This window comes from Lutra lutra, chromosome 12 (assembly GCF_902655055.1).
Source record: "Lutra lutra chromosome 12, mLutLut1.2, whole genome shotgun sequence".
In the NCBI taxonomy this organism is placed as follows: Eukaryota; Metazoa; Chordata; class Mammalia; order Carnivora; family Mustelidae; genus Lutra; species Lutra lutra.
Window position 1 is genome coordinate 84,211,648 of NC_062289.1, and position 26,627 is coordinate 84,238,274.

The window sequence follows — 26,627 nt, forward strand, 5'->3', positions numbered from 1 at the left end:
TGAGACTCTGTTCTACGGTTTGGGGACAACATGATTAGTGAGACTATAAACCCGTCAGCCAAGATGACTTCGGATTGCTTTAAGAAGGCACGAAGAGGGACACCTGGGGGGCTCAGTTGGTTAAGCCGCTGCCATTGGCTCAGGTCATGATCCCGGGTCCTGGGATCGAGTCCCACATTGGGCTCCTTGCTCGGCAGGGAGCCTGCTTCTCTCTCTGCCTCTGTCTGCCACTCTGCCTGCTGTGTTTTCCACCCTCCACCCTCTGCCCCGGGCTCTGACAAATAAATAAGATCTTTAAAAAAAAAAAAAAGAAAAAAGAAGGAACTAAGAATGTAAATGCCATAGCAGGTGACTGGTGGGGGGTAGGCAACTTTGGTTGGGCTGGTTGCGAAGGCTGGCCGAAGGAGAAAGTGGTAGACATCCAGGCTAGAAAGGAAGCTCAGTCTAAATCATGCAGGACCTTCCTAAGCCACTATACGAATGGAAGGTAGCAATGAGCTGTAACTGAAGTCCAGCTGTCTTTTAAGATTTTATTTATTTGAGAGAGAAAGAGTGCTTGCACACACCAGTGGGGAGAGTGGCTGAGGGAGAGGGACAAGTAGACTCTCCGCTGAGTGGGGAGCCCCTGCCTGGCTCAGTACCAGGACCCTGAGATCATGACCTGAGCTGAAGTCAGATGCTTAACTGAGCCACCCAAGTACCTGTGAAATTCAGCGCCTTTTTTCTTTCTTTCTTTCTTTTTTTTTTTTTTTTTAACAAATGTGACCATTTCCAGGAGTGCCTTTTAGCAGTAGATCTATCCAGGGGAGAGGCTTTTTCCTTTTTTAAAATTTTTAAATGTAGGCTCCACACCAGCGTGGAGCCCAACGCAGGGCTTGAATTCAGGACCCTGAGATTAAGACCTGCGCTGATATCAAGAGTCAGTCGCTTAACCAACTTGAGGGGAGCCTTTTTGTAACTCATCTTCCTAAAATGGGCACACAGAGTCATTCCCCATTTGTTACCTTCTGGTGCCACCATTTGACCCCTTCTGTGCCTTGCACATTTATGCCCAAGAAGACAATTCCAGGTTCTGCTTCCAAAAGCAGTCAGATGGTTTTCTTAAGGTTCCATCACATAAGTATCAAAGAAATACAGACGTAAATATCTGAGATGCCATTTTTACCTATAATACCAGCAGGAAGTTTTTAAAAGTCAGACTGGTCCATGTTAGGGAGAAGAGGTAAAGCAGACCTGCCTCTTGCTGGTGGGAATGGGCGTTTGTGAAGATCTTTGAGAACACACGGAGTTTGGCAATGTGCATCAAGAGCTTTTAAGATGTTCTTCGTTCCCTTTGATCTGGTCAGTCTGATCCTGGGAATCCATCTAAAGGAAATAATCCCAAATACGGAAAAAAGCTTTGTGAAAAATATTGGTATGGTCCAAATGTCCAGAACAGAGCAAGTGGAGGAGCATTTAAACCTCCTCAGGAGGTTTTACAAATGAGGGAACTAAGGCTTTGAGAAGTTACGTAACTTGTCCGGGATCATGTAGCTAGTATGGGGCAGAGCTAGGATGCAAATCCAGGTTAGTTTTACCCCACAAGCCCAAGTTTTTAATCACAATGCTACACTGAGTTTTCTGTATAGAAATAATGTTTTTCTCAACTGGAAAAACAAAGGGAAGCTCATTCTGATTTATAAAATTCAGATTATTTAAGTTATACACCTCTCTAGAAAAAGACTGCAGAGGCAGGGATGCTGGGGGCGGCTGCAGGCCTTCAGCTCCACACTGCCCCCCCCAGGCCAGCTTGCGTACTGCTGCGGCTGATAGCGGGCGCACTGAGTCTCCCGAGCCCCCCTGCCAGATGGGTTCTGGTTTGGTTCTGTCATTCTTGGCATTGGCACGAAAATTAGAAGGTTGGAAAACGCAAAAGACTTGCTTCTTTTCTATTCTGGTCGTGGCGCGCGGCAGCCATCGCAGGGGGGTGACCAAGAGCAGCTGTGGGCTCCTCCAACTCAGTGTTGCAAAGTGGGGGCGCCCAACCCAGGGTCCTCAGCAGGCTCTGATCTCGGCTAACATCCCCTTCCGGTTCTGCCTCTCTAGCCTCCCCCTGCCCCTCAACCGCCCCCCACCCCGCCCCCACTTCCCTGTTGTTTTTCAGTCCTTCTAACACCCTTGTAACCAATTCCTGGCATCCAATCCCTCTGCCTAAAATAGCTAGACAGTGGTTTCTGTTTTTCAGCCTGGCCACTGGTACCTCTGCAACAAAACTTAGGACATATTTACTCCAATTACATTAGAAATACTGACACTGTTCTTATTTGTATCTGAAGATACAGGATATAAGTAGTCCTTTATCTTGTGGAGGGAGCAAAGTATCTTTGCATTTAGTTACTTCATAGGGGGTGCAGAAAAGATAGTGTCCTTAAGTTTATACAAGTGACTGGTAAAGAAAAGGTTTATTAATTCAAGATGTGAGTTCTTTACTGCATAATTAGACTGCTGTGAAGCGCCTTAGTTGTTATTTGCTGGTTAACATTTGACAAGTTGTATCAATTGCACAATTTTAAAACTGTAATAAATATGATTAGTTAATAGTAGACTCCAAACTTCCCTTGGTTCTTCTTAAAAAAGGTTGGATGATCCACTATGATCCACTAAGAAACATCTAAATGGGAAGAAGCACAGAAGCATTTTTATTAGTGTCATTTAGTTTTTTCAATAGAAAAGTCTGATAAACTATAAAATTGAAAAAAAATTATAAAATTGAAGACTTAACTGTATTGCTAAAAAAATCTCTATATTAAATTATTTGGCATTTAGATAGATAGGACTAGAGAAAAACATACATTTTAAGGGCCACAAATCTGTATCCTGAATCAATAATCTCCCTTTTATTTTTTTATTTTTAAAGATTTTATTTATTTGACAGAGAGATAGCAAGAGAGGGAACAAAAGCAGGGGGAGTGAGAGAGAGAGAAGCAGATTTCCCACTGAGCAGGGAGCCAGATGCAGGGCTTGATCCCATGACCTGGGGATCATGACCTGAGCTGAAGGCAGATGCTTAATAGCTGAGCCACCCAGGCGCCCCAATAATCTCCCTTTTAAAAAAAAGTAATCTGGGCGCCTGGGTGGCTCAGTGGGTTAGGCTGCTGCCGTCGGCTCAGGTCATGATCTCAGGGTCCTGGGATCGAGTCCCGCATCGGGCTCTCTGCTCAGCGGGGAGCCTGCTTCCCTCTCTCTCTCTGTCTACTTGTGATCTCTCTCTGTCAAATAAATAAATAAAATCTTTAAAAATAAAAAATAAAAAAAGTAATCTATGCCATTGAACGCACAGACTGGAAGTGTACAAGGGAAGTTATTAATGAAAGTTAACAAAATGTAGGCTTATTTTATGCCTGATCTGGACCCAAGGAGGGAAAAAAAGATACAATAATTTAATAAGGTTTACTAAAACTACCAAAACATGATCAAAGTAAAAAATTTTAGGGGTGCCTGTCTGGCTCAATCAGTGGAGCATGCAACTCTTGGGTCTCAGGTTGTGAGTTCAAGCCCCAAGTTGAGTGAAGTGATTAGTTAAAAGAAAAAGTTAAATCTTGGGACGCCTGGGTGGCTCAGTTGTTGGGTGTCTGCCTTTGGCTCAGGTCATGATTTCAGGGTCCTGGGATTGAGCCCTGCACGGGGCTCCTTGCTCAGCAGGGAGCCTGCTTCTCCCTCTGCCTGTGCTTGTGGCTCCCCCTCCTCATGCTCTCTCTCTCTCTCTAGCAAATAAATAAATAAAAATTTAAAAAATAAAATAAAATCTTTTTTTAAAAAGATTTCATTTATTTGTCAGGGAGAGTAAGAGAGTACAAGCAGGGCGAGTAGCAAAGGAAGAGGGAGAAGCAGGCTTCCTGTGAGCAGGAAGCCCGAAACAGGGCTCAATCCCAGAACCCTGGGATCATGACCGAGCCGAAAGCAGATGCTTAGCTGACTGAGCCACCCAGGCCACCCCCCCAAAAAACAGAATCTTGAAAAAAATAAATAAATAAAAAAGAGTAAAAAATGTTACCCTATATTTAAGTTAAGGATAGGAGTTAGAATAACTTATATGCACACTGCACACATGAAAACTTTTGGAAGGATGTATACTAAAATGTTAACAGTGATCCTATTTGTGGTAGCGAGATTTCAAGAGATTAGGGTTTTGTTTGTTTTCGGCTCTTGCAAAAATTTTTTTTTCTTAAAGAACTTATTTATTTGTCAGAAAGAGAGAGAGAAAAAGAGCACACAGGCAGGGAGAATGGTAGGCAGAGGGAGAAGCGGGCTCCCCACCAAGCAGGGAGCCCGATGTGGGGCATCCATCCCAGGATCCTGGGATCCTGGGATCCTGGGATCATGACCTGAGCTGAAGACAGATGCTTAATCGATTGAGCAACCAGGCACCCCTCAGTTTTTTTTTCTATGGTGAACGTGTTTTTGGGAATTAAAAAGGGGAAGAATTAAAAGGGATTAATCCCCAATTAATCAATGCTTCTTGAAATTTTTCACTTGCTTCAATATGAAAAATAAGACTTTATGAGGAATTGTAATGCTGGAAAGCATCCAAGAGACCATGGGGTCCAGATCCAAAAACTAAATCCTGCACAGGCTCAGCGACTGGCCCGAGGCCACACTGTCCGCTGAGTAGAATCATGGCCTCTTGATTTCTGGTCTAGGACCCACTTACACAAAAAGCAAAATACAACAATATACACAGTTACACATAAAAATAAATTTATCTCCACAACACCAGAACAAGTTGGTTCAATGTCAAGACCCTAAAAATATAAATGGTGTCAGATCAGGACCCAAGTAACAGTGGGCCAGCCTTACCTTCAGGATTTCACAGGGAGTGGTGTCTGGCGGTACAGGTTTCCCACAGTGCTTTGAATATTCAGTTATAAAGACTGAAGCTTCATCTAAACTATGGAATTGGAAAGCAAAAGAGAGTCATGAGGAAATTCTCGGGAGTAGGGGAGTCATAAATATGTTTGCTATCTTGACTGTGGTGATGGCTTTGCAGGGGTATATAAGTCAAAATTGATCAAACTGCATACTTGAAATATGGGCCTATATGTGCATGTGTGTATGTATATATATATATATATATATAGATTATATCTTAAAAAGTAATGTTTATAAATGACAACATGTAGCACTGGCTGGATCACAAGCAGGAAAGGAAATGCATGGAAAAGCAGAAGGAAATGCATGGCATGGTAATGAGAAAGGGATGCATCCTGAGTGGCCAAGGCAGTTAGAAGAAATGTGTGGATGGCCCAGGAAAGACTTCCGTCCTGATCGGGCTGCCATTCATCAGTGCCAGCCATTTCTCCCTTCTCCTTTTCGCTTTCCAAATCCATTCCCAACCCAAGAAGCTGGTTTCTAAACTTGTGGGTGTGGGAAAGTTAGACAATCAGGCTTAGCAAAAATTATATTACATAAAAGCCCCCAATTCTCTGAGCGAGTGTCTAAGGAAGAAAGCTATAACTCAGGCTTTGAAGCAGGACTGTGAGACACCTATCTGGGGGTTCAGAAAGCTTATTTGATTGTCTGACTCCAAGTTCATGGTCGAAGGGACTGAGTTATAGGATGACCAGCCTGTGGGTGTGTGTAGTAATGCTATAGCTTAATACACCGAGCCCTTTGTTACGGCCAGAGAATTGTGCAACTGTTTGACCTTTCCCTCCAAAATAAAGGTAAATTTTAAGGAAATTCTACAGTAAGATGTTTTTGTTTGTTTGCTAATTAACTTACCTTAACTCACTTGCCAGATAGTTTACCAAGTCAGTGATGTTGCTTGCATTCATCATGTGCAATTTCAACGCTTGGAAGTATTTTGTCTTTGCCAAAATCCCAAAGTCCTTCTTACTTATGATATTATTCAGAATCAGATTTCTAATCTATAGAATAACAGGTATCATTATATTAAAAATGTGTGAAATTCCAAGGCCTTATGCAATACCCAGAAGTTTCTTACAGTCACAAGTTAAATGAGCATTTTGTTGTAACTAAGCCTTTTTTCTAATGGAGTGGGGAAGAGGAGAGGTTTTGGCCCATTTTAGCAACAGATTAAATCAGCAAGTAATTACTGTTAAGCACTTTGGGACTTTTTCCGAATAAGATCTACTTACAACAACAAGCATTTAAGGCTACAGATTTTCCACTGAGCACAGCCCAAATAAGAGAGAGGGGTCTCTGCCTTTTAAAAAATTTACAAAAAGGGGCGCCTGGGTGGCTCAGTGGGTTAAGCCGCTGCCTTCGGCTCAGGTCATGATCTCAGGGTCCTGGGATCGAGCCCCGCATCGGGCTCTCTGCTCGGCAGGGAGCCTGCTTCCTCCTCTCTCTCTGCCTGCCTCTCTGCCTGCTTGTGATCTCTCTCTGTCAAATAAATAAATAAAATATTAAAAAATAAAAAAATAAAAAAAAATTAAAAATTTACAAAGGTTTTAATAAAAGCAAAATAATTTTACATATTGCCAAAAAGATATAGTAGTTTTCAGCTTAATTTTCATTTGGGGAAAATTATTACCTTCTAATATCAAATTTTTCATAGCAAAAATGAAATGAAATTGCCACTTACTTGATGTGAAAATCCTGCCAACTGGCCAGTATTCATATGCTCTTCTAATTGCTGTAAAATGATCTGAGGATTGCATGAGCCCAGAAAATTCTAGAGGAAAAAAAAAAAATCAAAACACAGTTAATGGAAAAGTGCTATTACTACTAATTTCTGTTAAATCTGAAAGGTTTTCATTTTTAAATTTGGAATATCTTTAAGAATTTCTATTATAGGAGGGGCGCCTGGGTGGCTCAGTGGGTTAAAGCCTCTGCCTTCGGCTCAGGTCATGATCCCAGAGTCCTGGGATCGAGCCCCGCATAGGGCTCTCAGCTCAGCAGGGAGCCTGCTTCCTCCTCTCTCTCTCTGCCTGCCTCCCTGCCTACTTGTGGTCTCTGTCTGTTAAATAAATAAATAAAATCTTAAAAAGAAAAAAAAAAAAGAATTTCTATTATAGGAAAAAAACCCCACCTCTATCATGTAACAAAAAATTATGGAAATAAGGAAGAAGACATTTTACAAATACCTATTGTAACAGCAAGAGCTGTTTAACAAGTATTTTGTCATTCTAAGTGCCAAAAGGAATCTATTTAAATACTAAAATTTTGAAAAGCATCAACGGATGAGTTTATGAATAGTAAAAAATAATAAAAAAAAAAGTAAAATAAAATAACCCGAAGTCAAAGACAAGCACAGATGGCTGTTAAAAAATGAACAAACCAAATGACAGATGAAAAAAATATGCATGTTCATTTATGTAGGTCTCGATCTACTGGCTTATCTACCTTTGGGGAAACACCGAAGATCATTACCAAGTGCTTTGTTCTATTTCTTCTGTATTGTATAGGGAATGAGTTATTTTTAAAAGTTCTGTCCTCAAAGTACTCATGGCTCCCTTTGTCAGACACCCACACACAAAACCCTCTCTCATCTCCCACATCCAATCACTAAGTCAAGCTGCTCTATTCAGTTCATCCTCGATGCCACCACCCCACCTTGGGGACGGACCCCCTCAAGCCTTTCTGGGCCGCCCACAGGCTGTTGTGTGTGGATCAAGTAAGATACATGTCCAGTCAACGGCTTCCCACTTCCCACTCTTCCCTTCTTGCCGCCTCTCTCCTCCGATCAAGCCCATGGATTGTTCCTTCTAAAGCAGTGCCTGAGCACTTCATCTTATTCTTGTAGGAAAACTGATTGTCCCCCGACCTCTACCCGATGGAGAACAAGGTCCAAATCTCTCTCGCCTTTTTTTTTTTTCTTTTGTGACAGACAGAGATCACAAGTAGGCAGAGAGGCAGGCAGAGAGAGAGGAGGAAGCAGGCTCCCCACTGAGCAAGGAGCCTGCTGTGGGGCTCGATCCCAGGACCCTGAGAGATCATGACCTGAGCCAAAGTCAGAGGCTTAACCAACTGAGCCACCTGAGTGCCCTGGTCCAAACCCCTCTTAAGGCATCCCTCAGATGGACCTTGATCTATCTTTCAGGCTTACCTCCTGCTAAACCTGCATACAAACCTCCCGCCCCACTCAAACGGATGCACTCAATGCCTTGCAGGTCTGGTAAAAAGGAAAATGCAAGCCTTTTGCTGGGGACATGCAGTATGAGACCTTCTGTTTCTTGGGCAGCCCCAGAGGAATAATTTGCCAAGATACCTTAATTTGCTGACGTCTTTTTTCGGAGTGGGGCATGAGCATTAGACAGGCCAGTGCAAAAGCAGGGAGCTCTAACTGGACATACTGCCTGGCTATTCCAACCATGTCGAGATCATCTGAAACGGGACATCTTCGAGAGAGCACATGAGTTTGTTAGTATTACTTACATTAATCCATGAGTTAATTACCCGACGGTGCTTTCAATGATTTTAAGCATTAAAGTGCTGGGGCATAACATACACTTAGGAAGGAGTAGCTCGAGTCTTTCACGGTATTCTTCGTGGAATAAAACAACCTACGGGAGCACAGAGTGCTCCTTGCTGCTGTGATTATGTCTGAGAGCCCACACGTGCCTGAAGACACGTTCTCTGAAGACTCAAAACCTCTCTGAAGACACTGCGTGATGGAGGTAGTTGGAAAAGTACTCTGTACATTAATTAAGACTAATTTTATTTTATTTATTTTTTTTTATTTGACAGAGAGAGATCACAAGCAGGCAGAGAGGCAGGCAGAGAGAGAGGAGGAAGCAGGTTCTCCGCTGAGCAGAGCCCAATGCGGGGCTCGATCCCAGGACCCTGAGATCATGACCTGAGCCGAAGGCAGCGGCTTAACCCGCTGAGCCACCCAGGCGCCCCTAATTAAGACTAATTTTAGAGAAGGCTTACTGACTTTCAGTTTACGAGCTGCTTGTGCAGAGTGGACACTGTAAAAATATGAGAGACAGTTTACCCTAGAAACAAGTGCTGTGCTTAACATCCCCAAAAGAAGGAATGACTCGAAAGACAGGTTTATTAGAAAGGAATTTTATAAGCAACAGGTATGACTTTTTGGGGTAGGAAGACAAGTATTTTACTTACTCTAGAACAGCGACGAGACTCTCACAGCAGTCTGACAACTGACTCGGGCTCAGAGGACAAGACGCTGAAAATAAACAGCAACAATGCACACACACGTACAGAGCTATAAAATGCTACTGTTGATGTTTCAGGGGAGAGAGAAATACCTGAAAGCAGGGGTATCTGAACCACACACTGCCAAGCTTTGCCGAAGTAGGGAACCTGGGGAGACAAGCACATTTTAGGATTCATGCCTGGGGTTTCACGAACTCTCTGGTTTTGTAGTCACAGAACTATGTGCTTAGAGCTTATGTTCAGGATGCTAAGACCAAAATCGTACACTGGCATCTTCCTGTTTGAGATGGTTAGATTTTAGGACAATTTCTCTCTCTCTTTCTTTCTCTTTCCTACCCTTCCTTCCTTCCTTTCTCTCTCCCCCTCCCTTTTCTTTTTATTATTTATTTATTTATTTTTTAAAAAAATATTTTATTTATTTGACAGACAGAGATCACAAGTAGGCAGAGAGGCAGGCAGAGAGGGGGAAACAGGCTCCTTGCTGAGCAGAGAGCCCGATGTTGGGCTCGATCCCAGGACCCTGAGATCATGACCTGAGCTGAAGGCAGAGGCTTAACCCACTGAGCCACCCAGGTGCCCCTTTCTCTCCTTTAAAAAAAGATTTTATTTATTTATTTGATAGAGAGAAACAGCAAGAGCAAGAACACAAGCAGGGGGAATGGGAGAGAGAAAGCAGGCTTAATGCTGAGCAGGGAGCCTGATGTGGGACTCGATCTCAGGACTCTGGGATCATGACCCAAGCCGAAGGCAGACGCTTAACTGACCAACCTCAAAGTAAATGAGGATCGTACAAGCCCCAGGCACTCACGCGCCCTCCTTCTTTCTTTCTCAAAGTAAACTCTATACCCAAAGCAGGATTCAAACTCATGACCCCAAGATCAAAAGTTGCATGCTTTACTGACTGAGCCAGGCAGGTGCCTTTAGGTAATTTTCTTCATAACTGTATAGTTCAGGGTCATATTATACAATCTTGGCTGATTCATTATTGTTTCATTTGGGGAAAAAAAGCATCAGAGCCCAACTCGGAAAATAAAACTTATACTATTGTGTGCCAGACGTTACGTAAGAGCCACAGGAAAGGGCCAAGCAGACAAGAGAAAGGATTTCGAAAAATGAATAAGGCAACATAAATTTCCACTTATAGGGGAAGGGTGAAGTGACTTATGCAACATTTTACTCCTTATTATAGAGAATAATTAAGAGTTAACAGTAATGAGATGCAAAAAAAATTATATGTAGAGGTCTCATAAGATCTAATAATCCCATACCTAACTAAATGCTCACAAGGAAAAAAACCACATATATCCACATAAAAACTTGTACACAAATGTTCATGGGGCATTGTTATTCTTTTTTTTTGGGGGGGGCATTGTTATTCTTAATAACCCAAAAATCCATCAACTGATGAATGGATTTTTCCAGTCATCATCATCGTGGGTGTGTCTGTACAGTGAACATCAGTTGGCAGTAAAAAGGTATCAAGCCCCGACATCTGATACCCAAGGATGAACCTTGAACACATGATGTCGAGTGAAGGGAGCCCGAACGGCCCTGTACTGCATGAGTCCACTGATATGACATGTCCAGCAAAAACACTTCCAGGGGTTGGAAGAGGGAGGAATAGGGAGTGACTGGTAATGAATATGGGGCATACTTTCGGGGTGAAGAAAATGTGCAAGAATTAGAGAGGTGGTGATGGTTGCACAATGCAGTGAATATATTAAAAACCACTTAATTGGGGCGCCTGGGTGGCTCAGTGGGTTAAGCCTCTGCCTTCGGCTCAGGTCATGATCTCAGTCAGGGTCCTATGATTGAGCCCCACATTGGGCTCTCTGCTCAGCGGGGAACCTGCTTTCCTCCCACTCTGCCTGCCTCCCTGCCTACTTGTGATCTCTGTCTGACCAATCAATCAATCAATCTTAAAAAAAAAAACTCACTTAATTATACATTTTATTGATTTCTGAATTTTATTTTTTTAGTAATCTTTACCCCCTATGTGGGGCTTGAACTCTAGACTCCAAGATCAAGAGTCACAATCTCTATGCACTGAGCCTGCCAGGTGCCCCTTAACTGTATACTTTAAAGGGGTACATTTTACATGGGAATTATAATCTCAATTAAAAAAAGAAAATAGGTCTCTATGTGCTCTATGGAAGAGTCTCCAAGGCACCAATGTTATGTGGGAAAAAAAATTATCTAGAATGTCATTGCATTTATATGTACAAAAATGTATACACACCCACACACATACAGACACACACATGTGCTTATATGATAACAGTAAAGTTCCAAACATAGTGCAAACATTAGTCACTTCTGGGGAGATAATTTTGATGGGAAATGGTAAAGGATAATTTTCATGTTTTATTCAGCATGTTTCTATATTGTTCTAATGTATTAAGCTAAGAATAAGTGATATATTTCCACATTACATAATGATTATATGGTACACAATCTGTGAAATGTAGAAAAGGGAAATAAGACATGGCGTCTGATTTAAAGATCCTCCAAGTCCAGGAGGGGTAGTTGAATGTGTAGCAAAACAAATTACACTGTGACAGGTGCTACCATAGAGCCAGGGTTTGGAGCGTCTACATGAAGGTGTGGCTCAGGAAGCCTGGAGGGCTGGGGCTGGTGAGGTCCTCGGAGAGGTGACCTCTGAGCCATGTACTCTGGGTCCTGGCCCTATTTTAATGGGATATCAGTTCTGTTCTTTACTGAGGAGCTGGTTACTTTACCCAATGCAACTGGCAGCCACAAGGCCATCAAGTATAAATATTAAATTCTTTTTGTTGTTGTTGCTAAAGATTTATTTACAGAGAGAGAGAGAGTGGGTACAAGTGTACATGAGCTGGGGGAGGGACAGAGAGAGAGAGAATCTCAAGCAGATTCCCCATTGAGCGCAGAGCGTGCCAAGAGCCTCGATTCCAGGACCCTGAGATCAAGACCTGAGCTGAAATCAAAAGTCAATGCTTAACTGAGCTATCCGGGTGCCCCTAAGGATTAAATTCTATAAAATTTACTTTAGGCGGGCGCCTGGGTGGCTCAGTGGGTTAAGCCGCTGCCTTCGGCTCAGGTCATGATCTCAGGGTCCTGGGATCGAGCCCCGCATCGGGCTCTCTGCTCAGCAGGGAGGCTGCTTCCTCCTCTCTCTCTGCCTGCCTCTCTGCCTGCTTGTGATCTCTCTCTGTCAAATAAATAAATAAAATCTCTAAAAAAAAAAAAAAAAATTTACTTTAGGAAACCACGTACCTGCCATAAAGAATGGATACTAGAGATGGCGGTTAAAACTTTCCTTAGATAAGGAATCTGGGGAAAAAAAATACAGTTCAGAAAATGACCAAAATGGAAAACTTCAACATGAAATATCAGATTCTTAAATTTTCAAAAAGGGATCAATAGAATGTATCTACCATGAGAACCACCAGGGAAGTTCAGTCACTAAATGACAAATATCAAAAAAGGTCAGGGAAGCTTCCATTTGTTTCCAGTGAAATTATGTCATTTTTGAGCCAGCACTTCCTCTGGCCCAAGACCAAGTTAAGTTTGGCACGAAACCAAGGGGAGTGAATGTTTGCAGCATACATCTGTGCGATCACCAGCCTCCGTGCAGAATGCTCAAGACTTGCTATGCAAAACCTTTCACACAGACTGCAGTCCAGGGCACAGAATCTTACCATGTTGAAGCCAAGAAGCTTTTGTAAGAGTCCGTTCCAAAGCTGCAGGTCATAGATTTTGTACTCCAAACAAAGCTCAGTCACCAATCTGACTGCCTGAAGCAGAAAAGGAATTAAAAAAAAAATCATACTGCTTCAAGATACCAGGAGATCAAACCACCTGTGGAAGAGGTAGGGCAGCTACACACAAAATATGCTTATAACCTAGGTGTGCCTACTGCCTGATTTCAGTGAAGGCCCCCAGTCTCTCTAATGAAAGAAAAAAAAGAAACTAAGATTATTCTTTTTCTTTCTTGCTGTCATGGATTCAAACAGCATCTCGGACTTTTCCCACCTTCTTCTTTCTACCCAAGAGCCGTTTGCCTTTTGGCCCCGTAACCTTCTCACCCTGGGCTCCAACTGCCTCAGAGACTGAATTCCCACAGGCAATGGAGAGAGAGGAGGAACACCCCTCCTGGCACGGGGACAGTCTCTTTCCCCCATCTGGATGTGGACACACAGGGCCTGGGAAGGGACTACAAAAGTGTCCTCTTGTTGGTGGTGGGGATCAAGCCCTAAGCTTTCAAGGACAGAGTGAAGCGGACCCTCTAAGCTGCGTGTCACCTGTCATGATAGGAAAGGAGAAACGGTCTCCGAGCAGTAGGCTTGTTCAGGAATGAAGAGCTTCTCTGGCTTCAGGCGTTTGGGTGAGTACGAGCACATCAGAGAAGATGAGGCACCCACCCTCAGACAACTCCAAGTACGTACCATGGATTCATGGCTGTGGTTTTTCCATAGACCCTTAATCATTCCTTCTTTAGGACTATTGCAAAATAATTCATATGTGATGGGGATATTCAAAGTCTCAAAGGATGCCAGAAAAGTTACACATTTCAAGTAAGATCTGGAAAACAGAGGCATGGATGGGAGTCATTCTGACGGACCACATTTACATTCAAGATAAAAGCCACCGTAGAGCAATATTAGGCCTCTTTATTTTATTTTATTTTAAGATTTTGTTTATTTGACAGATAGAGATCACAAGTAGGCAGAGAGGCAGGCAGAGAGAGAGAGAGGAGGAAGCAGGCTCCCTGCCAAGAAGAGAGCCCGATGCGGGGCTCGATCCCAGGACCCTGGGATCATGACCTGAGCCGAAGGCAGAGGCTTTAATCCACTGAGCCATGCAGGCGCCCCTAGGCCTCTTTACTTTTAAATGTCTATTTTTTAGGCTTCTAAATATATTCACTGAATATAATAGTAGAAAGAGATCAATATGAGCAAGATCAAGAAAACATTCAGTTCCTAAATGCCTCAAACAACTAGGGAAACAAGATGTTCTCAGAGGTCTATGTCCCCTTTGCCAAAATGGCAAGGATATTGGAGGCACCAGAACTAGGTTTACATGGCTACTCTCATGCACTCTTATAAACTGAGGGGCCTAAATGTACACTTCCAAAGAACCAATCTGTTTCCTTTTTCCCTTTTTTTTTTTTTAAAGTAAGCCCTACACCCAACTTGGGGCTCAACTCATGACCCCAGAGCAAGAGTCGAGTGCTCACTACTCGGTATTTGCCCCAAAGATACAAACATAGTGATCCAAAGGGGCACATGCACCCTAGTGTTTATGGCAGCAATGTCCACAATAGCCAAACTATGGAAAGAACCTAGATCCTAGATGTCCATCAGCAGATGAATGGATAAAGATGATGTGGTATATATATACAATGGAATACTATGCAGCCATCAAAAGAAACGAAATCTTGCCATTTGCAACGATGTGGATGGAACTAGAGGGTATTATGCTGAGCAAAATACGTCAATCGGAGAAAGACAATTATCATATGATTTCCCTGATATGAGGAATTTGAGAGGCAGGGAGGGGGGCTTCTGGGGTAGGGAAGGAAAAAATGAAACAAGATGGGATCGGGAGGGAGACAAACCATAAGAGACTCAATCTCACAAAACAAACTGAGGGTTGCAGGGGGGAGGGGGGTACGGAGAGGGTGGTTGGGTTGTGGACATTGGGGAGGGAATGTGCTATGGTGAGTGCTGTGAAGTGTGTAAGCCTGATGATCCATAGACCTGTACCCCTGGGGCTAATAATACATTATATGTTAATTTAAAAAAAAAAAAAGAATTGCGTTCTCTACCGACTGAGCCAGCCAGGCACCCCATGTTTCCTATTTCTTTTCTTTTCTTTCTTTCTTTCTTTTTTTTCTTAAAGATTTTATTTATTTACTTGACAGAGATCACAAGTAGGCAGAGAGGCAGGCAGAGAGAGAGGAAGGGAAGCAGGCTCCCTGCTGAGCAGAGAGCCTGACTCGGGGCTCGATCCCAGGACCCTGGGATCATGACCTGAGCCGAAGGCAGAAGCTTTAACCCACTGAGCCACCCACGCGCCCCGTTATTTCTTAACATAATCTACAAAATACCACTTACTTCACTTCTTCCATGGGCTTTTTGAAGAGAGATTCTATAGTTTCCTTGTCGGCCAAGTACAGGAGACACTGAAGAGCTCGTGCTCTGTGGGCAAATGTCAGCTGGCGCACGCCCAGGCTCTGTAAACCAAAGCAGGTGAGCAGAGGCACGCACGCGCATGTGCTGGGCCTGCGTGCGTGAGTTTCAGCTCAGGTAGCATAAACCTCACGTAACCAAAAACACTTAAGGTCAGTCTCTGCCTTTAGGGAGCCAGTGGTTCTCGGAGTGTGGTCCGCGTAGCCCTGGTGGGCCTCTCTCAGACTCTTCTAAGTGGGAAAGGGTCAGAACTAGGTTCACAGTGATGCTAAGACGTTATTTGCCCTGACACTGCATTGACCCTTGAGTTGGCGGGTAAAACGGCTGGTGCCGGTCAGGGGAGAGACAGCCACCCACCGGCGCAGTCCTAGTGCTCCCCACCGCTGAGCAAAGGGGACTGGTTTCCACTCACCAAGGTTCTTGGTGAGGCAGTAAAAATTAATTTTCTGATTTGTTTTTCTAATTAATTTTCTGATTAACCTCAACTCCCGAATACATTAACGAGTTTGCACTTGAGTACATATTCATTAACTAGAATGTATTCATCTGTGTTCCAGGCCCCGGAAGGGAAAGCACATGTGGAGCACAGCACAGACAGATGGTTTTTCAGGGAAAAGCACGTGGATGACTGAGCTATGAGCTGAACGGGGCACTTCTCACGGAGCACCATTTTTATCTGAAGCCACGACTGTCAGAAAAACTAATACACAAGGAAAGATAAAAGGGATGTCCATCCGTGTCCCCCCGTCCAACCATTGCTGGCATCTCAGATTTCCCCTCTTTTCTTCCTTCTGTCCAAGACCCATTTGTCTCCTGGCTCCACACTCTTTCTCTTCCTTGGTTCCAAATGGCTCAGAACAATCCCACAGACAAAAGCCTGAAGGCCGAAGAGGTGGTGTTGCCTTTAGGGAAAAGGGAAAGTTTCGTGTAGCTGAAGATTAGTGGGGAGGGAGGGAGGCAGGACTGGAGGGAGCAGCTCGTCCTGCAGGGCCCCTGGCAGAAGGAATGTTGCCTAACCAAGGAGTTAATAACTGCGAATGCAGACAACCGTGGGAACTGTCCATAGGTTCAGTTTGCCAACAGGAGATCACAGAAGCCAGCACTAAATGGGGCTCGCAGATACTGCAATCCTGATTACGAAGTAAGCTATGCAGTGCTCTGAATAAGTGTGTCAGTGAGCGTTATCTAAATCATCTGTTCATGGTATCAAGCACGGTAAAAATGCAGGGGAAAAATGCTAAGCTGAGGGGCGCCTGCGTGGCTCAGTGGGTTAAGCCGCTGCCTTCAGCTCAGGTCATGATCTCAGGGTCCTGGGATCGAGTCCCGCATCGGGCTCTCTGCTCAGCGGGGAGCCTGCTCCCTCCTCTCTCTCCGCCTGCCTCTCTCTCTACTTGTGATCTCTCTCTGTCAAATAAATAAATAAAATCTTTAAAAAAAAAAAATGCTAAGCTGAGATGCAGAAATCAGTTTTGACTCCGCGTCTCGGGCTTACGGTTGTAGCTGATGTTGCAAACACGAACAGCATTCTTGAACTGTAATCAATCGGACGAGACTGAAGGAGATACAGAACTCTGGAAAAAATATTGTAAATTACATTTCGATTTTAATTTAGGGATAGCTTACCCAAACAACAGATCCATTTTTATAGTCCTTAGAAAAAAAATCACTAGGCACCCCAAACATGGGTCTGAAGGGTCAAAGGCATTTTTGCTTTTCCCTTTAATGGATGCTTAATCTTTACTTGAGTTCTAATCATATCTAAAGACAATAAAAATAATAAATGCGAGCCCTCAGTCTTCTCACCTATCAGCTAGTCAATCTCTAACAATTAAAATTCTATTTAACAAATTAATACAAACGATAGCTACAAAGAACTTGGATACTACACATGGAAAATTCTGTTTTAATTCACAGAACCTGTTTAATGTTCAACCTCTAGACTCGGGCTGAATGGCCCCCTTCAGAGGAGAGTAAGATGGATATGGTGGGCGGGGTACAAGGGAGGGAGAGGGTGGAACTTTCAGTGGGAAAGGCAGGAAGTTACGAAATTGGCACGAAGTATCCCTTTGAGATCTCCTTGGGATTTTCATTTTTTCTGCTCTTTGAATTGTTTCCAAGACTTTCCATTATGACTGATTCAGTTAGACTTTGCAAGATGAATCGACCTCTTGCTTAGACAAAGGCGCCCTTGTGCTTGAAAGACTAAGCAAGGACAAGGTGGGGTCCATAGGAAAGGAGGGAATGGAGGGGGTGGTAAGCAAGCTCTGCCCAAAGCAGGAGAAATTCTTCTCTTGGGTTCGCCCTTCCCCATCCCCTCTCACTATCAGACCTCCAAGGCTGATACAGGGCTTCACAAGTGACTTGACCTATTTTTGGTCTGGAGCAGGAATGGCAAAAGGTTGGCATGCATGTCACCACTCCCTCTCCTGTCCCTGTGCCAAGCATCATTAGTAGATTACCACATCCTTTATGATCTGGGCCCAGATACAAGTCAGCAAGCCATGACCAATCAGATTTAGCACTTTAGACGAAACCCAAGTGCCTTCCTTGGTCTCAGTGTTAGATTAGAAGGGGAAATGGAATCCTGGTGGCCCATATGGGAACCAGCCCAGGTTACCAGGGTGAGAGAATACAAAGCAGGTCTGAGGCCAGAGTCCTAGCAAATAAGAGAGTTCTCCTTTGCTTGAGGTGCTTTCTCTGCTAAGGTTATTCTAGGAACCCTCAACATTAGTAGGGACTCACTGAGGGTTCAGAAATTCTGGATCTTGGTTGTTTCTTATTTATTCCACTAGAGACAGTTGTACATACTCATGGCCATATAGCAACAGAGTGATTCTTCTCAAAGACTCTGACCCAAGTTACATGAAGAAAGTCTTTTCAAAACCAACTTCTGACAGATTTATTGTAAGATTCCCACTGGGCAATAAGATAAGGGTGCATGGAAGTAAAGAGAGTACCTTCGTAGTGCTTCGTCTTCTTGAAGTTCAAATAATTCTGATGGTTTCTTTGAAAAAGTGAAAAAAAAGAAGTATAAAAACCACAGAAAGTTTCTTGACTATATAAGTTAACACAATCAAATGAAAAACCCAATATACAGAATTACATTTACACAGAAGAAATTAGAGTAGAATTGTGAAATTTTACTCTATTATGAAAAGATTTTTCCTTTAAAAAGGGGTTTCCTGAGGGTGCCTGGGTGGCTCAGATGGTTCAGCATCTGCCTTCAGCTCAGGTCATGATCCTAGCTTCCTGGGATCGAGCCCCACATCAGACTCCTGGCTCAGCGGGGAATCTGCTTCTCCCTCTCCCTCTGCCTCTCTCCCTGCTCATGCTCTTTCTCTCTCTGTATCTCTGTCTCAAATAAATAAATAAAATCCTTTAAGTGGTGGGTTTCCTCACATTTATTCACTTAGTAAATATTTACTGAGCACTTACTATGTGCCAGACACAATTCCAGGCACAAGGGTGGCCTGAGTGAACAAAAGAAATGTTCCTGTACTCCTGGTGTTTAGAGTCATTGGATAATTTTTTAAAAGGAAAGGACTCCATGAATTTTAAATGAGTCGTTCAGTAATTCCATATAAATTTATAAAAGTGCTCGGTACAGACACAGCTCCTTGCCTCAGGTGCTTTCGTTCAGTTTTCCACATTTACATAAAAGTTAAAACATGCTGGTTTCTGAGTCAACCAGATTCTACGCGGCCCAGCTCTGCTTCTAACCATGCCCAATAAGACATAGTCCCTGCTCTTCATAAACACTAAGTAAATAAAGTAATACTTGCTACACTGAACACCAAGGGATATAAAAACTAATTAAGAACTTAATGTCATTTTGGCTATGATATTTATTTACAAATAGATTTTTTTCCAAGCGTTTTTGCCAGGAAGATAGAGGAAGTCTCTCTGGTTGAGTTCTGCCTGCAAACAGTAGCAGTAGAGAAAATTCTGCATTTAGACTGCTGAATCCCAGCATAAAATCAGATGTTAATGACACTATTTCTAAAAAAGTGACACTATGTGCCTCCCGATGTGATATACTAAAAAGAACACATGACCTAAAAGGTGTTTGTGCCCAAAACACACAACCTGAATCTAATCACGAGAAACATCGTAAGACCCAGACATTTTGCAAACCAACTGGCCGGTGCCCTTTAGAAACATCAATATTCCACTAGAGTCAAAACAGACTGGAGTAAGCATCATCAATACATGCTCAATCAGGTTATATGTGTCGTGGGGAAAGGAGTATCAAGAGAAGCAAGTTATTATTATTTTTTAAAAAGATCTTATTTATTTATTTGACAGAGATCACAAGTAGGCAGAGAAACAGGCAGGGTCGGGGGAAACAGGATCCCTGCTGAGCAGAGAGCCCAATGCGGGGCTGGATCCCAAGACTGAGATCATGACCTGAGCTGAAGGCAGAGGCTTAACCCACTAAGCCACCACCCAGGACCCCCAAGAGAAGCAAGTTATTAAATTGTCTCCAAACACCTCCCCTAATAGTTACAAAAGGAAATACAGGAGAACTTTGTTAACAGGGACACTGACAACATTGTAACCAAGTTATTTAAATTCACATCACCTATTAGGGCAAATAGGTATCATGTGCCTCCATATGTCACACCCTGAGAAGGACACGACATCACTCAGGCAGGATTCTAGCCCAAACTGCATCATTTGAATCTTATCATGAGGAAAGACCAGAGGAACACAAACTGAGGGGCAGCTTATAGAATAACTGGTCTGTACTCTTCAAAAATGTGTCATAAAAGACAAGGAAAAGCCATGGAATTGTTTTGGATTAAGAGAGACTAAAGACACGAGAAATGTATACAATGCATGGTCATAGACTAGATCCTGGTCCCAGTGAAGGAGAGGAGAGGAAAGATTGCTATTAAAAAGAGCATTATTGGGGTGCCTGGGTGGCTCAGTGGGTTAAAGCCTCTGCCTTCAGCTCAGGTCATGATCCCAGGGTCCTGGGATCGAGCCCCGCATTGGGCTCCCTGCTCAGCGGGGAGCCTGCTTCCTCCTCTCTCTCTGCCTGCCTCTTTGCCTACTTGTGATCTCTGTCTGTCAAATAAATAAATAAAATCTTAAAAAAAAAAAAAAAGAGCATTATTGGGTCAATTCATTATATCGAACATGGATCAGCCTATGTTTATGGTACATAAATAGTGTATCAATTTTCAATTATCTAATTTTAAAAAAAAATTACTATTCTTTAATCTTAACAGTATTATTTTTCTTAAAGATTTTATTTATTTATTTGACAGAGAGAGACACAGCAAGAGGGGGAACACATGCAGGGGGAGTGGGAGAGGGAGAAGCAGGCTTCCCGCTGAGCAGGGAGCCCGGATGTGGGGCTTGATCCCAGGACCCTGGAATCATGACCTGAACCAAAGGCAGATGCTTAACCAGTGAACCACCCAGGGTGCCCCTCAATTATCTAATTTTGATAATGATACTGTGGTTAGGTAAGAGAAAAGCCTTGTTATCACTTCTCGGCCTTTTGGCTAAGGTCAAATGTAAGAGAAAAGCCTTGTTCTCAGGAAATACAGACTTCTTAAGGGGTAAAGGGCTATGCTATAGGCAATTCATCCTCAGACGGTCCAGAAAAATATTGTGAATATATATATATTATAGGGTGAAACAAATATGGCAGAATGTTAAACATTGATGCAGCTGTGTGGACGGTCTATAGGAATTCTTTTCAACTATTGCAACTTTTCTAGATATTTAAAATGATTTCAAATAAAAAGTTAAATCACATGACTCTAAGAACAGGCCACTTCTTTTATACAAGAATTCATCTAGAGTCACCATTCAAAAGGTAAAATAGTTGCAAAACAATATTTAAATGAAAAAGTAAACAACCTCATTAGAACTCATCAGATAGGGGCGCCTGGGTGGCTCAGTGGGTTACGCCTCTGCCTTCCGCTCAGGTCATGATCTCAGGGTCCTGGGATTGAGCCCCACATCGGGCTCTCTGCTCAGCGGGGAGCCTGCTTCCCCCTCCCTCTCTGCCTGCCTCTCTGCCTACTTGTGATCTCTCTGTCAAATAAATAAAAATAAAAACTTTGGGTGCCTGGGTGGCTCAGTGGGTTAAGCCTCTGCCTTCAGCTCAGGTCATGATCTCAGGGTCCTGGGATCGAGCCCCACAGTGGGCTCTCTGCTTGGCTGGGAGCCTGCTTCTCTCTCTCTGTCTGCCTCTCTGTCCACTTGTGATCTCTCTCTCTGTCAAATAAATAAATTTAAAAAAAATATAAAAATAAAAAAATAAATTCTTAAAAAAAAAAAAAGAACTCATCAGATAAGAGAAGGTATCAAAAAGGAGCTGTCATTCCTGGTTCTACGAGACTGGTTTCCTCATTAGAAGGTTCTTAGAAGGTTCTGTCAGTGCGGGATAACAGACCGAACAATAGACCCTCCAGGAGAACAGACTCACCTCCCCAGGCTTTGTGGCTGGGCACAGCCACTTCTCCAACAACATGTCCCAGACCTTCTCCAAATTAATTTCATTAACTTCGGCAATTTCCTTGGCGGCTGTGTGAATATCTGAGAAATTCAAGATAAAGAATTAAAAAAAAAAAAAAAAGAAAAGAAAAGAAAGAAAAACCCAAGTTTTTAATGCAAGATAACTGGGAATCAAAATGCTAATTCTCCTTGAGCAGAAAGATGAGTAGCGTCTTGTCCTCACCAGGATAATCTCTGCCGGACGGGTTCTGAATCCGTTGACTGATGCTCGGGTGTTCGTACAGACTGACGAGAAGATGTGCGGGTTTCCCTATGACTCTCAGACACTCCGCAGAGTCCAGTCTGTGGGCTCTGAGCACAGCTTCGGTGCCTGACCGCCGACACTGCACATGAAGTTTCTTCAACAAAGCCTCCGCTTTTTCGCGTGCCTCGTCCTTTAAAAAAAAAATCACAAGCAAAAAGAAACTCTCATGCTCTAAACCTCAGGCGAGATGAAGAATCCGTCTTTGTCAATCAACGTCCTTGTGTAGCTACACAAACCCTAACCTTCTTTCTCCCTTGTAGGCATCCGACCCTCCAAGACGCCCATCCCCGGGGCGGGATGAGAAGGGACATCTGGCATGAGTTAAGTGAAAAGAGAGAGGAAGGAGACTTCCACCATGTAGTCCAGACACACCTGAGATGGGATATTCTGGAGCCATCTCTCAGCTAGATACAAGCAGAATTTCAAGCTGGACATCTTGAAGGAACCTGAAAAGATGAAAAGATTTATAAGCAAATTTTAATCCAGACAAATGTATTTGAGTCAAATTTAAAAGACTATGTTTTTCTTTAAAAAAAAAAAAAAGACTATATTTTTAAAATGAGAATGCATATTCAGAGTAAAGAAACAATTTAAACAGGACAGAAGGATACACACATTTTAACCCAAATGGGATAAGGTCACACATGTAGTACATACGGTTTCCTTGTTCTCCCTATGCAGGTTCGTTGGATATCTTCCCAAGTTAACTATATAGTATTCCATTCTATGAATAGGCTCTATTTTTCTTTTTAAGATTTTATTGATTTATTTGACAGACAGAGATCACGAGTAGGCAGAGAGGCAGGCAGAGAGAGAGAGGAGGAAGCAGGCTCCCTACTGAGCAGCGAGCCCGATGCGCTCGATCCCAGGACCCTGAGCCGAAGGCAGAGGCTTAACCCACTGAGCCACCCAGGTGCCCTACGCTCTATTTTTTAAACAAGTTCCTGACAAATGAGCATGTAAAAAAATAGTTATTTTCAATTATTGATACAACTGAAAACGGAGCAGTGCGTGCCCGTGTTTGCGTGCTTGTTTAGTTACGCAAGAACACGTAAGGATTCATTACTAGAAGTGTGATGGATACTAGAAAGCATCAATTTCTATCCCTACCGACAAGGTGGAGAGTGCCACATCCCTGCACCCTGATGTGCTGGAGTGAACTGTGCTGACCTCACTGGAGCCTTTTCAGCATTCAGCAGATTCTAACAATGTCAGTAATGCACCAAGTGAAGTCTGAGGGCACACATAACATTTTTAACCACCATCAAAAGTTTTAAATGCCTCTCCTTAGAGATAGAGAAGTCCTTTTTTTTTTTTTTTTCTTTACTGCAAGTTCAAAACAACAAGCCAACCATACTGAGCCCATTTAGAAAAAGAATCCAATACCTTCTGGGATATCCTGGGTAAGACTGATGCCGATAGCCACAGCCCACTCTGGATTAACTATAGATAGTAAGTAGGATTCGATGGTCTGAGTGATCTTAGTTATGTCCTTGTTAATCAGTGTTGAGGATTTAGCTTGTGTTAACTTCAGGAGTTTGGGTTTCAGTTTTTTCTCAAAAACATGCTTGGCTGTAGACACGTACAGAGTGTCCAAAGAGAACTTCAAAAAGAGGAAAAGAAGAGTTAAGGCTGATTTATAGGCACTCCTCTAAAGGTTTACCTGAAAGCAGCCCCAAATCCTCCTACACAGGGTCTAAGTTAACTAGAGGGTATATACAGATACGTCTTACAAAGTCTCAACCCATTACCTTCATTAATTTGGAAATTAAGAGCAGTGTTGGGAATGATTCTTCACTGAGTTCTGTTGCTAAGAAGGAAATAAGAAGAATATGATTTGCTTAAGAAGAAAATAACTTGACTATTCAGTAATATTCATAAGTTAAGGAACATACAGAGAATTTTCCAGAAGTTCTGTGCTGTGCCAAAGAATATTAGGTGAAAAGGCAGTCTAGTTTGGGCAGCTGGCGGCAAACTTATCACATGCTCCAACATATACTGATATTCTAGGTCCACTGGAGGAGATATTCTTCTGTATGATTTCAAATGTTTCAGAAGACTCAATGCCTAGATTAAAATACAAATGTAATTTCCTGTGAGATTAAACCAGTCCTGTTTCCGAATTGTCTAACTTGATAGCATCACAGATTTCCATTCCTGAGATGGCCTGGTTTCCATAAAGATACACAAAACTTTTGTAGTTTTACCTCTAAGGTTATTCTTCTAAACCAAAACCATAATGTACATGATGGTTAAAGAAATTATGTGCGGAGAAACTAAAGGAACCCTGTTGTGGGTGGGATGTTTATGAGTCTGATAGTTCTCCATTCCTCTTCGAACAGTCTGACAGATCTCAAAAATGCTTGATTTCACTTCAAAGACATAGGCAGTCGATCTAAAATTAATCCTCTATACCCCTTACATCTCTTTAGCTTATATCGGATATTTTGGTGGGCTTGTAAAACCGTTTGAATCAACCCACTGTCTTTCAATCTTTAAAATCTAATTTAAAAAGAGACAAAAGCTACTGCAACCAAAATTCAGAGAAAACTAAGAAGTTACGGAAAGCACTAGGATTGAGTCAGTCCTACCTACTAATATAGAAAGTAGTATCTAACTTTAGGTCCCACATACATTTTTTTCCCGTCTGAATCACAAAAATTTTGCTTTAATTCTTCCAAATCAGTACTTTAGTGATGTCATGCTCTTGGACAAACTTAAAGTACTTTAGGAAAGCAAAAATAGGATTAAGATAAATGATAAAATATAGAGAGCATGAGAAGTCTTTTTATCTCTATATTCCTTTCAACGAAGAAGACAAGAATAAAATAGGAAGCACAAAGGATAGTCCAGAAAGATATCTGACTGCAATTTTGTAAATGATCCAAAAAGAAGCATAAAGGTAATTTTTAAATGTTTAATATATTAGTCATACCTGATTAATATTAATGTTGGTTATCTTTTCATCGGCTCTTTCTATAACTTTTAGGACAACTTCAATCATTTCATAGTCATAGGGATCCAACTGTATAAAAATAAAAATATATCAAAACTTAAGAAGATGGTCAGGGCAGGACATGGTTTTATTCAATACAGATCACAAACACAAAATCTCTGCACTATGGTGTGAGATTATTCTTTTAAAAATGAACTGAGGGGTGCCTGGATGGCTCAGTCATTGTCTGTCTTCGGCTCAGGTCATGATCCCAGGGTCCTGGGACCAAGCCCTGTATCAGGTTCCCTGCTTGGTGGGGGGCCTGCTTCTTCCTCTCCACTCTCCCTGCTTGTGTTCCCTCTCTCCCTGTGTCTCTCTCTGTCAAATAAAATCTTTACTAAATAAATAAATAAAAATGAACTGAAATGGGGGGACCTGGGGGGCTCAGTTGGTTAAGTGTCCAACTCTTGATTTCAGTGGCAGTCATGATCCTCAGGGTCATGAGATCGCCCCAAGCCCTAACCCCCATGTCTGGCTCCACACTGGGCATGGAGTCTGCTTAAGATTCTCTCTCTTTCTCACCCTGTGCCCTTCCCCTCATCTCTGCTTACATGCTCTCTCAAACACAAACAAAAAACCCTGAAATGTTCTTATCTCAAAATTAGTTCTTTATTAGTTCTATCAGGATAAATAAATGTTAAAATGTTTCCTCCTTCCTCTTTCTCTCTCTCTGCCTGCCTCTCTACTTGTGTTCTCTGCCTGTCAAATAAATAAAAATAAAAATCTTAAAAAAAAAAAAAGGGGGTGCCTGGGTGGCTCAGTGGGTTAAAGCCTCCACCTTCGGCTTAGGTCATGATCCCAGGGTCCTGGGATCAAGCCCTGCATTGGGCTCTCTGCTCAGCAGTAAGCCTGCTTCCCCCCATATCTCTCTCTCTGCCCACCTCTCCGCCTACTTTTGATCTCTGTCCGTCAAATAAATAAAAATAAAAATCTTTAAAATGTTTCCAAAGTGACTTTAAAAAGAAAGCTATTCCTAGGGTACTAAAAATCTAGAAAGAATAAAAATTTTCATAATTTATAAAATTTTATACTTTTTAAAATTTATTTTATTTTTTTTTTTAAGATTTTTATTTATTTACTTGACAGAGATCACAAGTAGGCAGAGAGGCAGGCAGAGAGAGAGGAAGGGAAGCAGGCTCCCTGCCGAGCAGAGAGCCCGATGCGGGGCTCGATCCCAGGACCCCGGGATCATGACCCGAGCCGAAGGCAGAGGCCCAACCCACTGAGCCACCCACGCGCCCCTAAAATTTTATATTTTTAAAAATTTTTTAAAAGGATTTTATTTTTTGTCAGAGAGAGAGAGCACACAAGCAGGGAGAACAGCAGGCAGAGGGAGAAGCAGGCTCCCCGCTAAACAAGGAGCCTGATGCAGGACTCGATCCCAGGACCCTGGGATCATGACCTGAGTCAAAGGAAGATGCTTAACCAACTGAGTCACTGAGGGGTATCCTTGTAAGATTTTTTTTTTTTTTTTTGACAGACAGAGATCACAAAAAGGCAGAGAGGCAGGCAGGCAGAGAAAGGGGCGGGGGGAAGCAGGCTCCCCGATGAGCAGAGAGCC

The 26,627-nt window shown here is 42.6% G+C and overlaps 1 protein-coding gene across 2 annotated transcripts in view; it reads right to left on the minus strand.

The window, feature by feature from the left end:
• Positions 1-2,422: 2,422 nt before the first annotated feature.
• KNTC1 (kinetochore associated 1) overlaps positions 2,423-26,627 on the minus strand; it is an 81,997-nt gene continuing 57,792 nt past the window's right edge. Inside the window, exons 45-64 of one of the 2 annotated variants that reach the window (XM_047696923.1) lie at positions 25,007-25,096; positions 23,967-24,138; positions 23,823-23,881; positions 23,458-23,674; positions 22,444-22,517; positions 21,991-22,201; positions 21,739-21,848; positions 18,251-18,297; positions 16,786-16,864; positions 15,219-15,337; positions 13,548-13,683; positions 12,801-12,896; positions 12,376-12,432; positions 9,216-9,270; positions 9,070-9,133; positions 8,213-8,342; positions 6,587-6,676; positions 5,761-5,906; positions 4,837-4,927; positions 2,423-2,650 (exon numbers count right to left, since the gene is read on the minus strand). In XM_047696923.1, coding sequence (XP_047552879.1) covers positions 2,630-2,650; positions 4,837-4,927; positions 5,761-5,906; positions 6,587-6,676; positions 8,213-8,342; positions 9,070-9,133; positions 9,216-9,270; positions 12,376-12,432; positions 12,801-12,896; positions 13,548-13,683; positions 15,219-15,337; positions 16,786-16,864; positions 18,251-18,297; positions 21,739-21,848; positions 21,991-22,201; positions 22,444-22,517; positions 23,458-23,674; positions 23,823-23,881; positions 23,967-24,138; positions 25,007-25,096 — 2,064 coding nt within the window. In that variant the 3' untranslated portion in view covers positions 2,423-2,629. Of the gene's footprint in view, positions 2,651-4,836; positions 4,928-5,760; positions 5,907-6,586; positions 6,677-8,212; positions 8,343-9,069; positions 9,134-9,215; positions 9,271-12,375; positions 12,433-12,800; positions 12,897-13,547; positions 13,684-15,218; positions 15,338-16,072; positions 16,522-16,726; positions 16,865-18,250; positions 18,298-21,738; positions 21,849-21,990; positions 22,202-22,443; positions 22,518-23,457; positions 23,675-23,822; positions 23,882-23,966; positions 24,139-25,006; positions 25,097-26,627 lie in introns of those variants that run through there. The other variant, XM_047696924.1, reaches the window with a different exon arrangement.